We start from the raw sequence: 16,801 nt of genomic DNA on the forward strand, positions 1-16,801 counted from the left end.
CACTTGGATGGGTTGGTGGGGGGAGCGCTGAGGAAGCTGCAAATCAGAGATGGAAGGGGGAAAGGAGCGAGACGACCCAGAGAGGGAGAGAGTCCCCTCTCCCTCTCTAACTGTCTGAGTCTTGCCCGCCTGCTTTTTCCTTCTGTCCCTCTTCATCGTGACCTCATCTCCCCTTTCTTGGTCAGAATTCCTCCGGAGATTCCAGCTGTGGGAACCTCTGAAACCATTTCCCCAGCTACGTGTGTGATATCAGAGGCAGACAACTATGTGACCTTTGTGTGTGAACAGCCAAAGGCAAAGATAATTTATGAGAAAGTTTTTGCTTAGAACAGTCCGGTGACAAGGTGATTGGGGAAGACACATTTGGAAGATTTCCACCTGGAAACTTTCCTTTTTCCTGCATGAAAAACACTTAGACCAAAGCCTGTGTTGAGGCTGGGAGGGGGTACTGTTGGAGGTCAGCTCTCTAATAAGCCTCCTCAGGGTTCTGGGGCCAGCAGGGAAGAGTAATTGCCCAGTACAGCCCACTTGCTGCGTCCATAGGTAGCAGGTACCGGTAGAATTTAAAGGAAAATGCCTGGAGTCCAGTGAAGGCCACTTGACTGGCTTTCTCCGTGACACAAATGTAGGGTGAGCGGGGTAGCCAGGGGCCCCCACTTAGGAGTTAGTTAACTGTTTTGAGACTAGATCCGAGTCTTCCCCTCCCTGAGAGCGCTGGTATGCAACGCTGGCCCCTGGAGGAAACGCGTCAATTTACAGAAGAAGTCCAAGCTTCCAGAAGGGAAGAAAATATCCAGCTGCTCCTTCTTGAGATGAGAAGGGAAGGCGATCTGCTGGGGTAGAAGCAGGGTGCCCGCCGTAAAGACCTGGGGCCACAGCCTTCGGCAATGAAATTATCCCGAGGACAGCGGGAGTCTGGGGTGGTGGCTGAGGTTTACAGCAAGGGCCCGCCTGTGTTTCATGGGGTAGGGCTGACTTCGGCACGGAGTGAAGCTTCTTTCTGGAATTCTAGAGGCCCCGCCTTGCTGAGATTCTGCCTGTGCTCTCAACTAGGGACTGGGGTTATTTATCCACAGGACCATCGCCTAGAGGGGAGTTAAAGTAGGGGCCCCCACCCGGCTCCCCTTGACTTTGAGGAATGGTACTATCTTCTGGTATCCTGGGCTGGGCCCTGTGAGGTGCCTGAGTGCCCTTGATAGTGATGTGGCAGTGCTGGAGACCCCAAATCCTATTGTGTTTTTTAAACAATTCAAGCTGAAGGCAAAGTTCCCTCAAGGGGGGATATGTCATGTAAATCCTTGATTGGTTAATAGAAAAAATTGAAAGCCGCCTGAGGCCACCTTTGCGCTCTGTGCTCTGGGGCAGTTCAGGCAGGGGGCTGGCGGGGCGGGGGGGGGGGGGGCAGTTCATACAGGTGCCTTCACAGTCCCCGGGGAAGCCAACATTTTTCCCGTCACTGGCGATGTGTGACTGCCTCAAGCAGGTACTGGGAACATGCTGTCTTTTTGAGCTCATGCTGCTTATGGTGGATATAGGACAGAATTAGGGAAGATGGGGCCTAGAACTAATTCCTAAATGGAATAAGCCCCCGATGAATTATCCATGCTACTTGCCAAGTGCTCCCTGGGGCAGATGGAGGAGGCCTGAGAGCCAGCTCAGGAGGGGACCTGAGGAAGCTCCCGTGGCACCTTCCCCAAGGAAGCCTCCTCACCCACTCTTGGGTGCTCTGTCTCACCATGTTGCATCCTAAACAGCTCCCGAATCTCTCACTCTCCACAGTGCTCATCGCGGTTCAAGCTACCATAGTCTCTCCTGACAGAGGCCCCCCCGACCTATTTTCGCCATTCGCTCTGGCCTCCCACAAAACTTTCCCTCAGGGCAGGAGGCGGACGGAGTCTTATTAAATTAGTAAGCCTTACCGAAGTTCAACCCATTTAGCAGTCAGGCCCTTCCGCAAATAATACAAAGCACAGACCGAAAGCCTCTTGGACAGCTCCACGGTGCCCCAGGGGCACGTCTGACTCCTTTCCCGGGAGGGACTCCCTCTCACTCTCTGGGTCCAGCCACAGGGGCCATCTTCCCTTCTGGAAGGGGCCACATTCCTTCTACATCCAGACCTTCACATTCGCTCCTCCCTCTGCCTGCAAGTACCCATCTCGGGAAAACAAAAATGCCATGCCTTCACTAGGGGTCTTCCCCGACTCCACCGCCCGGACATAATTAGTACTCTCCCCCCTGCCTCCCAGCAACACCCAGTTTTGTCACTATTGAACGGCCCTCGTTTGTGGCTTTTGAGGTTAACATCTGTCTTCCCGGCTCGATTGTGAGTTACATGAGGACAGAGGCCTTGTCTGCTTCTGCTCGTGATTAGGACTCCAGCATCTGTAAGATGCTCAGTGCGTGTTTGCTAAAGGAGGACTGGACAGATGTCACAGCTTCCCCAGCTGGTCCTGTGTGTCGGCCGACATCAGTGGGAGTGAGTGAGGAAGGGGAGACCGCCTTTGGCTCTGAGGCCTACTGACACTCGCTCCTGGAGTCCGCCCTGCTGGCTGGGCCTTGGCCACTGCTCAGCTTTTGTTTATCCTGCAAACATGGTGGTCTCCACAGGAGAAAGCGGGGATGGCTCGGTCATACCCCCGTAGGGTTGGCACGGGGCTTCATGGTGAGGCTTTCCTTGGGGCTGGGTGGTCTTCAGCTGGGGCCTGGGAGCCAAGAAATTGGCTCGGGGGGCCATGTGGCTGGGGCCTGACAGCAGGCTTGTGGTGAGGGCACAGCTCTGAGGTGATGAGTCATCCTGGGGGGAGGAGGGCATGAGCAGGGTACCAGGGCGGTCTTGGCGGGGGGCTGGTGGCTGGGCAGGGCTACCCACAACTGCGGTGACAATGAGCCTGAAGAGCTTGCCCGGTGGAAGTGACTGGGCGGGGCGGGGCGGGGGCACGGCAGAGATTCCCCTCCTGCACCCCTGCCCCTCACTGCCTCGTATCCTCCCTGCTCTGGCCACCGGCCCCTAAGCCTTTGAAGCTTTGCCAGCCACCGGCCTGGCAGGCAGGACCTGGCCTGCTGGGCCTTCTCTCAGCCCCTCCTCCTCACTCCCCATGGCGCCCTGGCTCGGGCCCCAGACCTGGGTGGTCTGCTTTCCCGGTCACTCTTGTCCTGCTCCTGTCTGGGGAAGGGGGCCCAGCTCTCCTCCAGAGGTCACTTGGGGCGAGGGCGGGCTCATGGGGAAGCCTGGTGGCCTGGCTCTGGAACTGAGCCGAGGAGAGGGCTGGGGCAGGAGGGGGACAGGGGGGAGAACATGCTGAGCCCCTGTGGGGCAGGCGTGGCATCCCTGCAAGGCCATACCACATTCCTCGGCCTCCCAGGGCCTGTTGTCCTGTCTGGCGTCATCTGTCGTCTGGCTATTCCTTAGAGTCCTTCCCGTTTCTTGCGGGCCCTCTCACTGGTGACCAAGAAGCTGTCCCCAGGCCGTTCTGCGGTGTTGTGTGTGTGATGAGGGTCCCAGGGGTGCGTGGCCGTTGGAGGGTGCCCCTGGGTGGAGGAAGGGACCTGAGAGAGGTGTGTCAGCAGAGAACAGCTCGGAATCGCAGAAGGGCCTTAGGGATGGTCCCAACCCCTCGCAGAGAAAACCTAGGGCTCTGGGGAGGGCGATGGCATTGACAGGAGCAAGTTGTCTGGGGGTTGCTTAGGGACAATACCTGTCATCACCACGCTAGACTTTTATGAGGCGCTGACTCTGTACCTGAGATCGCTGTAAGCTCTCCGCACATCCTAATTTACCCCACCCTTCACGTTCCTGTTCCGCCCATCTCACAGATGAGGAAACGGGAGACCAGACTCTGGACCACACATTCCTGCTTCCGCCCAGGCAGAGCAACAGGTTGTGGCCACGCCGACCGGGGGGCTTCGCTCCTTCAGATAATGATGTCGATAAGTAGAGCGTTTGTTGAGAGCTCCTTACCTACAGTGGCAGACATTCCACCAAAGAAGGGACAAGGACCAATAAGCCATGAAGGGATATTCCACGTCATCAGTCATCAGGGAAAGGCAAATTAAAATTACAGGCCACACCCACTCCAAGGGCCAAAATTAAAGAAAAGAATAGGAAGACTGACAATACCAGACGGTGGCGTGGATATGGAGTCGGGCACCAGGGGCTCTCAGTTGCCGGTAGGGGTGAAAACCCGCGCACGCGCTTTGGAAAGCGTTTGCTAACGTGCAGAGTCAAACATACGCTGATCGTGGGACCCTGGGATTCGATTTCTAGGGATCTACCCAAGAGGTTAAAAAAATGTGTCCACGCAAACACCCGTATACGAATGTTCAGAGCAACTTCATTCATGACGACAAAACCTTGTAAACACCCCAAATGTTTACACCAGCTATTGAACGCAAACTAAGCCGTGGCACATCCATGTAACGGAGCACCGTTCGCTGGAAAGGAGCTGACGACGCGAACAGCATGGCCGAGGCTCACGTGCCCCGTGCTGGGTGGCAGCAGCCGGACACGACGGGGTACGCGCAGTATTATTCTTTTTGTACCAACTGCCCAGAGAAAGCAGATCTGTAGGAACAGAAAAGAGCTCAGCGGTTGCCAGAGACGAGGGTGGGGGGACCTCCTTGGAACGATGGAAATGTTTGATAGAGTGATTTTGGTGGTGACTCTACTGCTTATGCGTTCGTCAAACTCATCAGACCGTGCATTTCAGTGGGTGAATTTTATCGTGTGTAAATCATACCTCCCCGAACCTGAATCAAGTATAAAAACGGTGGGCCGCAGAGGGTAGAAAATAGGATGGTCTTGGCTGCTTCACTGCAAAAGAGACAGAAGAGACGTGAGGGAAGGGAGGGCCACGCTGCTCTCTGGGAGAAGAGGGTGACAGGCAGGGGACAGTCCATGCTGAAGTCCCCAGGCGAGGAGCACTCAGCCTTGCTGGAGGAACTAGCAAGGAGCCGTGTGGCTGACGCGGAGTAAGGGACACGGCTGTGGATGGCTCAGACAGGCACTGGGGGGCAGGGGTGTGTTACGGAGGGCTGCCTAGGGCTCCGGCTGTTTGTGGTCTGAGCGCAAGGGGTCCCTGGGGGCTCTGTGCTGAGCATTCGCGATCCGAATGGCTGCTGTGTCAGGAGCGGTCTGGGGCCAGGACCAGCTGGGAGGCCCTTGTATCAATCCAGGCAGAGCTCAGACCAGCATGGTGGCGGTGGCAGTGTTGAGAGGTGTTTGGATTGGGATATAGTTCAAAGGTAGGGCCAACAAGATTTCCAACTGGGTTGGATGTGGGGTGTGTGTGAGGGAGAGGGGAGGCAGGGAGGACGCCAAGCGTTTTGGCCTGAGCGGCTGGAAATCCGGCCGTCCCCCACCCCCATCCTCCACGCCGTGGGGACCGGTTTCACTGTCCCCTAGGTCCTGTGGCTGAAGTCAAGACAGAGACAGAGGGGAGTGGCTCGGCCCTGCTCCTGGCTCTGGGGTTCAGGGGCTGGGCTGCACATGCTGGTTATTCTATTACTCTTTATTTATTAGCCTTATTGGCTTCTGTCATTTCCTCATCGCCTCCTGTCTGGAGAGGAGACTATAAATGTGATGGATTGATGCAGGATACAGGAGGCCCAATTATCTCTGTGAAGCCGGCCTCTCTTCTTGCTCAAGCCCTCCCGGCCCTCAGCGGTTCTGCGGCTCTTCCTGCAGCCGGGCACGCAGAGCCGGCCTGGTGCCTGGCATTCCAGGAAGAGGGGGTGCAGCCTGGGAGGGTGAGTGGCCGACAGATGGTCCCCCAGGAGATACAGCTCCAGGAGCCAGTGCTGGAACAGCAAGCTCGGCCCCCTGGCTGGTTGCACCTAGGATCCCAGCTCCCGCTCTCCGAGGCTCTGCCCACAGAGGCTGGGCACGGAGCAGGGTAGGAGGACAGGACATACCGCCTGCCCGGCCAGCCCACATCCGGGGAGGGGGGCTCCGTGTCACTCGCACGCCTCTCTGGAATCTGAGCCAGTCCGTCTCTCCACAAAGGCCGGGATGATGGGGCTTTTCTCTCCGGCAGCAGGTGCCTGGCAGCCGCCCGGGGATGCCAGCCCCGTGAGCTGGCACGGGAGGAAGTGCTTGTCCGGGTGATCGTCATCCGTGCTAGGCTTGAACTGGCCCAGCCCCCACCCCTGCCGTTCAGACTGACTTGGGACACCTGCAAGAGAGGGGTGCCTCGGGCAGGGTCCCCATGGTTCCCCCTGGGGTTCCCCAGACAGAACTCGGCAGCACCAGCCTTTGAGAGTAATATCTGAACAAAGGCCCTCGGCCACCCCCTCTGGCCTGTCTGCCTGCCTCTGTCCTGGGAATGTCCCGAGGCCCCTGGTGGGAGGGGGGAGAGGGGGGGGGGGCGGGGTGGCGACAGGAAGCCTGAGGCTCATCTGAGGGATTTCAGGCATCTCCCTGATGTCACGCTGCTGCTCCCAGAGTGGAGACCCAGATTACGGTGCCTCGAGTGTGCACGTGTGTGGATCCGCGTGTGTCCCCATGTAGGTGAGGAGTCAGATGGCCCCGTGCCTGACCTTCCAGGGGAACACAGAGTGGCGGGTGGGACTGCCTGTGAGGAAGGGGCAGGGAGCGCCGAGGACAGGATGGACTCGGGGGGAGAAGAGGGGCCCGGTGGGTGCGGCAGACCCTCCCGCTGACCTGCTCGCAGCAGGCGTGTGCGTGCGCGCAGGGCCCCGCACAGCGGTGTGGACGCCTTGTGCCGGCGGACCCCGTTGTGGCCTCCCCGAGCCAGCAGCGGCTGCGCCCGTTCTGTCCCCGCTCTGTCGCTGTCCCTCCTGCCCTCCCTCCCTCCGGGCACCAGGGCTCGGGTCTCGTGGCCGCGGGCGGAGACGCCGCTGGCACGGGGCAGGGCGTCTGCCGAAGCCGTGGCCCCGGGGTGAGAGCTGACGTCTGCCCAGGAGCATCTGTCTGCCTGCCAAGGGTCGAGCTCTCTGGGCCGCATGCCTTCACCGTGACACAGAAGCCGGCGTCCGTCCCTCAGAGCCGCCCGCCGCCTGGAGCCCGGCCTCACCCCAGCACGGCGCGTGACAGCCGTGGCCCCGCTCGCACCTCCCTCCGGGGGAGCCTGCCCCCTGCCACGCCAGGCGAAGGGCCGCCTGGGGCAGCCGGGGGAGGCCCCACACGGGGGGCCCCCGGGAAGCCCAGATGCCAGGCCTGGGCTTGACCGCGCGGCCGTGACCCCGGGGGCTGCCAGAGACGAGGCCGAGGCTTCACGGTGCAGGGTGGGTGTCCCAGCCTTTCTCCCTCCACCGGCACTGGCTGGGCTCCGGCCAGGCCGGCGGCTGCGCGAGGTCCCGGCTGCACGGGGAGCAGACCGGCCACGAGCCGTGTCCTCGGGCCGTTCTCACCGTTTCCGCGGGGGTTTCCGGGAGGCGCCGCCCCTCCACCCCTGCCCGCTGTCCCCGCGGGCGCCCGCCCGAGGCGTCTTGCCTATCCGGAACGCCGGTCGCACACGACCACACTAATCCTCACCGCAGAGGAGACGCTGCTGTTCCAAAATCTGACTTTATTCTCAAAACAGCTGGCGGTGGCCCACGCCACGGGGATGTGGCCGGCCCCCTGGAAAGCCTCCGTCCCGTTGGGGAAAGACGACTGAACAAGTGCCACGGGAGGTTAGGGTGGCCTGCTTCTGCCCCGGTTTTGACCAAGGGACGCACACCGAGGGTGTCAGGACGCCGAGCCCCGTCTCGTACGCAGGTGGTTGTCAAGGGAAATGATGCCGGACGCTGGGACCCCACAGTCCCATCGAGGGTACAAAAAGGCCCGGTGGGGTGTGCCGACTTCTTCCCTGGGTCTGCAGGGGGCCTCTTGGAGAGTTTTAGCAGGTTGGAGACACAGAGGACGGGGCCTCGCTGACAAAGCTCGGGGTCTGAGAAAGCGCAGGTGGACAGGTGACGGGGCCTGACTCTGCCTGGGACAGAGGAGAGGGGTCACGGGCCGGCTGCTCCGGTGACGGCTGTGGAGCAGGCTGCGGCTGGCCATGGCCGCACCCCAGAGTGTGTGTGGGGCAGGAAGCAGGTGCTCTGAGTGCTTCTCCAGAACCAGAGGTGACGGGCGGCAGAGAGGCCTGGGGGCGCCACCCCAGCAGGGCCGCCTGAGGGGTCGAGGGAGGGGCTTGGCAGGAGGAGGCCATGGACGGACTCACAGGTGCCCGCGGGCAAAGGTCGGGGTCACAGGGGCCCCTGGAAGAGAGCGCACCTCCTGGGCTGAGGAAACTGCAGGGAGATGGCCCAGCAAGGAGTCTCCGAAAATCCCCCAGAAGCCCCGAGGAGAGTCCCCTTCAGCTGCCTGTGTGGCGTGCAGTGCGGCCACCCCATATCGACTGTCCGTGGGATCGGGCGGTCTCGGGACCAGGCTGAGATCACATTCACAGCACGGCCGGAGGCTGCTGTTTTATCCCAGGCTGAGCCGAACGGCCCCAAGATCGGCCCTGTTTTCATCCGGGGCCCCGGCGATTGTCTCCACTGAATAAAACCGAGAGGGACAGGGAGAGACAAAAATAAAGGCTGGGTGTGATGACACGGGCGTCATGTTCGTTCCCACACGGGCTCTGCAGGTGTTTGCAACGAGGGGTATGAAGTACCAGAGTGGGGACAAGTGATGGTCAGGGAAGGCTCCCAGAGGAGGTGACGTTAGGACGAGGCCTAAGGGCTGAGTGGAGAGGAGGCCAGGGTTCTGGGTGGAGGGAACCAGAAGCTGGCAAGGCCGTGAGGGGGAAGAGCCTGGGTCCCTGGGGGTTGAGGAGAGAAGACATCACGGAAGTTGGCGGGGGCCGGGGGCCGGCCGCGGCTTGCCTGGGCCCTGAGGCAACAGGAAGCCAGCGAAGGGTTTTATCCTGGAGGGAATGATCTTGGATTAAAACACTGTGGTAGCTGAGCGGTTGGGAATAGACAAGGACGGAGGGGGGGAGGCCCCTGAGGAGCTGCCCTGGTTTCAACCCCGGCAGCGGCCAGTGCAGGACACGGAGAAGGCAGCGCCGACGGGGCGTGGAAGAGACTGCAGTCGATGCTCCGGATGAAACAGAAGAGCCCAGGTTGGACGGTTGGGCTTGAAGGCTTTGCGGATGTCCCAGGAGGCAGCCGGATATGCCGGCCTCGGGCTCAGTGGAGAAAACTGGGCTCCAGATAAAGACAGGACTCAAAGCTTGGCCGGGGTTGGGGCAGAGGGGGTTTCCTGCCCTCTTCCTGCAAGTGGGCCCAGGGCCTAACGCCCTCGGTCATTCAGGCGGATGCTGGAGGCCGTGCCCCCAAGGGAGGCGAACCCAGAGACCGGAGGAGAGCCGGGAGGGGCTGGCGCCACAGAAGGCCCGGGAAGAGCAGGGGCTGCTGTCTGCTGAGTTAGGTGCTGTGGAGGGGACCCGCAAGATGGGACAGAGACCCAGACACAAGGAGGCCTCTGCTGGCCGCAGAGCGCATTCGGTAGGGTGCAGGGGCGGTGGTGAAGAGCCAGGGGGAGGTGAGGGCGAGGAAGCCAGGGTCCGGTGTCCTGGGTCCAAGCCTGGCTTGACACAAAGACCATCTGGCTGTTCTCCATGACCTCCCTCTTCCCGACCCTTCCCATCGTGGGAGCCCCAAATCCCGGCCCTGCTTCTCTGCAGTGCCCCAGATTGGGGGTCCTGGAAGGCAGGACCGGGGTGACCCCACTTTTCCTGGACCGGCCACTCTGCCAGCTGTTTTCCCGGGAAAGCAATGGGAAGTCCCGCGTGATTCTCGGGATCTCATCCCGTCCCCCCTGTACCGCCACCGCTGTCCCGGGTTGCCATCCTCGTCAAAACACAAGAACAGAGCCCAGGCCAGGTCATGTAAGCCATTTATTGGTTTGTTTTAAAAATATGTATCTTATTTATACACGGAGTTTGGTGAGAAGTGCTCGATTAGCTCAGACAACAGCTGGCACTTGACGCTCCCTCCTCTTCCTACCCTCCTCTCCCCTCCTGCTGGTCATCGTGCAGTTCTGGAAAAAAAAAAAAAAAAAAAAAAAGAGAGAGAGAGCCACGCTAAAAGCTAAGGAGTCGGGCCTAGCTCACCCTGCCTCGGCCACAGCCCGGGCACCTGTCTCAGGGCTCCTGGGCCGTCCTCGGACACATGAAACCACAGCCCCTTCCGGCCAGCTGGGCGGCCAGCCGGCCTGCCTCCAAACCCGCATTCCTGCCCTGCAGTGGGCACAGAGTGTCGGGGAGGGGCACACGCCTCTCGCAGCCTGGAGCAAAGCATAGGGAGCTACGAAAATAAGGTTTCCACTCGGAGAAGTATGCCTGGGACGGTCAAACCACGTCCCACACTGGACTCAAGGGGAACACGGGAGAAGAGAAGTCCCTCGGGTGGGTGGGGTGGGGGCTGGGGTCGCCACCAAGGGAACTCGGGGCGACAAAAAGAAACGTAATACTTGACTCGCCGGCAATGCCCCCTCAGCACTGCCACGAGCTCACGATCGTCCAGCCCTCCGACGGCTCGGCGAGGTAGGTTAGGGGCAGCGGGCTTCCGGCTTCCCCGGCTGCCCCGCGAGGCGGGCGGCGGCTCTGCTGGAGAGCTGGGATCGCTCCGCCAGCCAACACTGTCACTCGCGGGGTGACAGGTCTCTGCGTTAAAAGATTTGCATATGCTAAATAGGATTGTCAGCAGCTGAAGAGGCCCCCGGGGGGAATTGGACTAGAAAAAGTATTTTTCCCTGAAAAGGCCTTCTCACAAGACCCGTGGACGGCCTGGACCCTGCCCCGGACTGTCCCGTGGGCGGGTGCCACCAGGACCCCAGGCTGAGCCAGAGTGGCTGGTCCGGGGCCACGCCGCTCTCTTCCCCAAGGAAGCCCACAGTCCAGGCTCCCCCCAGGGCAGGGAACAGTTTGACCACCCCAAGGCTCCTTCCTTCCCGGCACAGGGCCCGTGATGCCCTCCCTGCTCCATCTGGAGCGTCGCTGGGCACCGCGCGGGAGATCCCCCCTCCCCACACCCGCACACAAGGTGAGAGGCGGAAAGGTCTGGAAAGAGAGCCCTGGTCATGACAACAGATTCCCTTCTTCACACGGCTGGAGCCTGTTCAGCTTCTCAGCCCTAACGGTGCCGGGCTCAGACTTCTCTTCCCGGCCTGTGGGGCAGGGCCTGCCGGGTTTGGGAGCTGGGATAAGCTGGGGGCCAGGCTGTGCATGGGGCTGGTTCCCTTGTGCCCTTCACCTTAATGTTAATACTCTTGCAGAAGACCGGGCCCTCCTGGGAAGAAAAGGCAACATCAGTGCCCAGGACCGGCCCTGAGACCCGGGCCATTCCCTCCTGGAAGCTTTTCCGTTTCGTAGACGTGACCCCAGTATGGCCTGCATAAAAACACGGGCGGCAAACAGGACCCTGGGGACCACGGAAGGCCAGAGTGAGCGCCCACTGACAAGAACCCCTCTGCCTGACACGTGCCTGAGGGGAGCCGGGGCCACGCGTGGCCCGTGTCTGGCCTCTGTGTGTGGACTGCGTGCACGCGCGTGTGAGGCAAGGGGGTCGGCCCTCCTGGCAGCACAGCCCAAGCAGCAGGGGAAACCCCTTCTGGGTTTCACTTCTGCTTTGAGAACAGACCTCCAGCAGCTCCACAGACACTCCCGTTTGGAGTGAAGAAAAGGCAGAGTGAATTACTGCCGACGTCCATGGAAAAAACGTTAGTTCTTTGCCCGAGTAAAAAAATATCAAATATAATAAATTTATGAAAGCCCCTTCACGACACGTACAGTCTCAGCTTTGTACTTCGCCTCAGCAGCTGGGACAGCGCTGCCTCGCAGAGCGCCGGGGTGCTGCCTGGCCAGACCCGGCCACCGGCGTGTGCCCCGTCTGGTCGGCTCGGCCAACAGCCTCTGGCCGGCGGCGTGGCGGCCACAGAAAGAACTCCGCCTCGTCGATCCGTGGGGCCGAGGCCCGTCTCCCACGCCGGAGCCCAAAGCAAGGAGGGCCCAGGGGGTGCTGGCTCGTGGCTGCCTCCCGGCGCGTCCTGGCCGGCTGGGGTGCGGCTCACACGATTGACTCGCGGTCCCGGTCTGGGGAGGCGGGGAAGTCCGCGAGGTCCTCGCTGCGGCTGCAGTCGGACACCCTCACCTGGGGGTTATCGCTGGTGGCCCGGGTGACGCTGTCATAGGAGGGTGGAGAGGACGTGGAGGACGTGGAGGGTGGGCCGCGGCGCCGGGAGAAGTTCTCGTTCATCACGTGGGCGATGAGGCCCTCTCGCTCGGGGGCGTCCTCTTCGGAGAGGCCGCTGCTGCCTGCCTGCTGGCGGAAGAGGAAGGAGGCGTGCTTCATGGAGCGCTGCAGCAGGTGCCTCCGGAAGGCCCGCTGGATGATGGTGGCCGACACCTCCTCGTGCTTGCGCCGCAGCGTGGTGGTGATGGGCTCGTAGGAGATCTTGGACGGGTTGGCCGCCATGAACTTCTCCTCCATCTGGATCTTCAGGGCGTCCATCTCCCCAGACTCACCCAGAACCCTCTTGGTGAAGGCGAAGAGGATGTCCATGCAGTGGATACGGTCCCCGCTCACCATGGGCAGGTCCATGTTGATGAGGCTTATCTGGTTGGGCTTGGCGATGCGCAGCGGCTCAGACAGGGCATCGGCGAAGTCGGACAGGGCCGAGTACTCGATGAACTGGGTGGCCTCCGGGTCGAACTTCTCCCAGATCTCATAGAACATGTCGAAGTCGTCCTCGCTCAGGGGCTCAGTGCTCTCCTCCGTGGCCACGCTGAAGTTCTCCAGGATGATGGCGATGTACATGTTGACCACGATGAGGAAGGAGATGATGATGTAGGTGGTGAAGAAGAGGATGCCCACGGCCGGGCTCCCACAGTTCCCCCGGGAGCCGTTGCTGTTGGGCAGATTGGGGTCGCAGTAGGGGGGCCCTGTGTTGAGGATGGGGCTGAGGAGGCCGTCCCAGCCGGCCGACGTGGTGATCTGGAAGAGGCACAGCATGCTGTTGGCGAAGGTCTGGAAGTTGAACATGTCGTCGATGCCGGCCTCCCACTTGACGTAGGCGAAGTTGGCCATGCCGAAGATGGAGTAGATGAACATGACGAGGAAGAGCAGCAGCCCTATGTTGAAGAGGGCAGGCAGGGACATCATGAGGGCAAAGAGCAGCGTGCGGATCCCCTTGGCCCCTCGGATCAGCCTGAGGATGCGGCCGATTCGGGCCAGGCGGATGACTCGGAATAGCGTTGGGGAGAAGAAGTACTTCTGGATGATGTCTGAGAGCACAGTGCCTATGGGAAACAACAGAGACCATGGCCACCCATGCACTTCTGTCCTGCCTTTAGCCCCACATCACTGGAGGGGGTCTCTGTACAGCCAGGAGCTAAGGGGAGGAGGCCATTTCAGGAGGACTGGGTTGACCGGGGCAAGCAAGGACCCTGCGTCCCCCCACCTCTCTTGGTCTTTCATTCTCAAAAGGAGGACCCAAAGCACCACATCCTTTGCAAAGTGCCTTCCCAGACCTCTCGTCCCTCAGTCCTCCGGGACTACCTGCACAGCAGAGCTGGACGGGGCCCATGTTCTAGATCTTGGGTTCTGAGGTCTGAAGGGACTTGCTCAGCATCCGGGTGGCCTAGCATGGACCCGAGCTCAGGCTTTTCAGCTTCTCATTACTCAAAGTGCGGTCCGAGGGCCAGCAGCCCTGGGATCTCCCGAGAGCTTATCACAAATGTGGGATCTCAGCTCCACCCCCGGACCCACTGCGTTTTCATAAGCCCAGACGATTCACGGGCACATTGGAGGGCAAGGAGCACCGGCCCAGAAGTCAGCGTTCTCCCCCACGCCACACCTGTCACAACTCAGCCTCTCTGAGATAGCTTCTGTCACCCTCCCAACCCTGCTCGCATCCAGGGCTTCCCACCCCTGCGTCTCTATTGACTAACCCTGGGTTTGCAGTTTGAAGAGGCAGGGATGTAAGTTATAGGAGAAAGAGCGAAATACGCTTGCTTTGTATTGGCCCATGTGACCTTTCCAGATTCCTCACGTGATAATGTCACTGGCTGCCACGTGTCCTGTTTACTGTCAAGAAGGCACTGGGCTGAGCATTTTATATCCATCCATTTAGGCCTTCCGGGCACCCTAGGGGGGAGTCAGCTGATACCATAATCCTCATTTTCCAGAAGAGGAAACGGAGAAGTGAGGTAACTTACCCATGTTGTCACCTAGTCAGTGAGACGCTGGGACTCGGCTCCGACACTCTGGCTCCAAGTCGACCCGTTAACCAAGCCTCTGCAGTATGGCCAAGGACCAGGACCGGTAGGGCTCCCTGAAGCCTCTGAGAGTGTCCCTCATCGGCCCCCCTGCTGCGGCTGACATCCCGCATTCTCTAAGGCTTTTCTCTAGTCCCACCAGGCGTGCTCACCCTCACTCTCGCCCGGGACCTTCCAGAGTATTTCCTCACTCTACTTCCAGCTTCCGGCCATCCTCTGCCACTGCGGCTATGACAGCCGCTGCCTCAGCCCCCGTGTTTCCCTCTGAGCTCACCAAAGGCAAAAGCTGTACGTGGCAGGAAGAGGAAAGTCAGCCACCTCGTGGCAGAATTGCACGGCGGAGGGGTCAAGAGTTTGGGCTCTGAGCCCGAGCGATGAGAGGAAAAAAAAATTGGGACTTAATCAAAATGAAAGACTTTGTGCTTCGAGAGACGATGACCAAGAAAGTGACAAGACAACCCACGGAACGGGAGGCAGTATTTGCGAATCGCGTATCGGGCGAGGGACCGGTATCCGGAAGACGTAAAGAACTCTCGCAACTCAACGATAAAAACGTAAATAAGCCAACTAAAAAATGAGCGAAGGATTCGCATAGAGGCTTCTCCAAGACATTTCCCGTGTTGCGTACCAAGACAGACACGCCACAGAAAATGACCAACGAGCACATGAAAAGATGTTCAGCGTCATTAGTCATTAGGGAAGTGTGAACCCAAACCTCAACGTGGTTATCACTTCGTGCCCACCGAGGTGACTATAGTAAGAAACTGAAGACAACAACAAGTGTTGGCGAGGGCGTGGAGTAACTGGAACCATTATACATCGACGACGGGAATGTGTCTACTTTGGAAACCAGCTTGGCAGTCTCTCCAATTTTTAGATTAGTGGTTTCCAGGGGCTGGGGAGACGGAAAATGGGGAGTGGCTGCTAAAAGGGTATGGAGTTCCTTTTGGTGGTGAGGGCAGTCGTCTAAAAGTAGGCGTGGCGGTGATGGTCGCACAACTCTGTGAATATACTAAAAACGACTAAATCTACTTTAAAGGGTACATCTTATGGTATGTGAGTTGTAGCTCAATGCAACTGTGCTGGTTATGAACCAGGAAAAGGACCCTCACCAGAAAACATGACCCTGCTGGTGCCTTAATCGTGGACTTTCAGCCTCCAGGACTGTGAGAAATAAATTTCTGTCGTTTCTGAGTTAGCCGGTCTGGTGTTTGGTTAGAGCAGCCCAAACAGACTAAGTGTGAATCCTCTCTCTTCCGTTCCCAGTTGCCTGATATCCTCGTCTCACCGCTGACTTTATAAGGCGGAATGCACAAGGTGAGTGATGTCTGAAGGAGCCTGGCCCACAATGGTGGCTAGACTCCAGAATTTTCCATCTCCAGGGATAACTTCTACCCTAGAGGGCCACCTGCTCCCATCCCTGGAGACTCACCTCGCCCTGAGTAAGCCCCTTCTTCCTTCAACCTAGGCTGCCGGCTTTCCCTCGGGAGGGCAGGGAAGTCTGCCCAGCCCCCGCTCTCCTTCCCAGACTCATTCTTGAAGCTCTCACAGAGAGCAGAAAGCTGTGTTCCAGGGTCCCATGGAGGGAGGGGGGGCGTGACGGGGTGCCGGCTTCTCTGCCAGGATGGCTCCCCTGGACTGAGTAGGCCTTCCCAGACAAGTTCTCTGTGGCTGTGTGTGTATGCGTGTGTGGTAGGGAGAGGTGAGGAATGCAGAGAAAAGAACGAAGAAGACTAGTATACTTGGCATTAAGTACAGACCCGGGACTGGAGGAAAGGCCAACTTGCATACCCACCCACGATGGAGAGGATGACAACCACGAAGTCGAAGATGTTCCAGCTGTTGGTGAAATAATAGTGACGCAGGGCAGCCATCTTGATGATACACTCGCCCGTGAAGATGGCTACGAAGAGCAGGTTGATCTTGGCCAAGATGTTGACCTTCTCGGGGCTCTGGTCATCTGTCTCCACCATCATGGTCACCATGTTCAAGCAGATAAGGAACATGATGGTGACATCGAAGGCTTGCTTGGTCACAATGTCAAACAGGAAGCCCTGGTACTTGTTCTGAAGGGAGGGGAAAAGGATGGGCTCAGCAGGGGCCTCAGATGGGCCAGTAGGCCCCCTGTTGCTGCCCCTCTGCCCAGACCTTCCACCCTCCTGCTGTACCCTCCGCTGAGGCCGACACCCCAGCCAGACTGTCAGGGTGAGGGGAGGAGTCAGGAAACGGAAACAGCCGGTCTCTCCTGCTTCCAGGCCCGGCCCTCAGGCCCCCTCTTCTCTGAGGTCTTCCCGATCCACCTTCAGGAAGGGATTTCTCCTACCCTGAGCTTCCTTAGAACACGCACTGTGCTTCTCTTTTTGCTTGTACCGATGGCTCAAGGTCAGGTTTAAAGTTCAATCTGGAAATTGGATCGGCCCTCAGGTTAACAAATTTTCTCCACTCTTTATGGAATTGATTTTTTTAGCTGTTTATTTATTTATTTTGAGAGGGAGAGGGAGACGGAGAGGGAGAAGGAGAGACAGAGAAAGAGAGAGGGAGAGAATGCCCAGCCGGCTCTACACTGTCAGCACAGAGCCCAACACAGGGCT

The 16,801-nt window shown here is 59.3% G+C and overlaps 1 protein-coding gene and 1 long non-coding RNA gene across 10 annotated transcripts in view; one reads left to right on the forward strand and one right to left on the reverse strand.

Moving 5' to 3' along the window:
- Positions 1-9,817: 9,817 nt before the first annotated feature.
- Positions 9,818-16,801, reverse strand: part of SCN5A (sodium voltage-gated channel alpha subunit 5) — a 94,013-nt gene continuing 87,029 nt past the window's right edge. For 7 of the 9 annotated variants that reach the window (XM_058729442.1, XM_058729445.1, XM_058729443.1 and 4 more), the window contains 2 exons: positions 16,006-16,276; positions 11,504-13,232 (listed from right to left, as the gene is read on the reverse strand). In XM_058729442.1, the coding sequence (XP_058585425.1) occupies positions 12,001-13,232; positions 16,006-16,276 (1,503 nt within the window). In that variant the 3' untranslated portion in view covers positions 11,504-12,000. Of the gene's footprint in view, positions 9,974-11,503; positions 13,233-16,005; positions 16,277-16,801 lie in introns of those variants that run through there. The other 2 variants (XM_058729447.1, XM_058729446.1) reach the window with 2 other exon arrangements.
- On the forward strand, positions 10,350-11,708 carry LOC131511608 (uncharacterized). The gene is made up of 2 exons (XR_009261619.1): positions 10,350-11,447; positions 11,491-11,708. It is a non-coding gene; the product is annotated as an uncharacterized LOC131511608 (long non-coding RNA).

Source organism: Neofelis nebulosa, chromosome 5 (genome assembly GCF_028018385.1).
Source record: "Neofelis nebulosa isolate mNeoNeb1 chromosome 5, mNeoNeb1.pri, whole genome shotgun sequence".
NCBI lineage: Eukaryota > Metazoa > Chordata > Mammalia > Carnivora > Felidae > Neofelis > Neofelis nebulosa.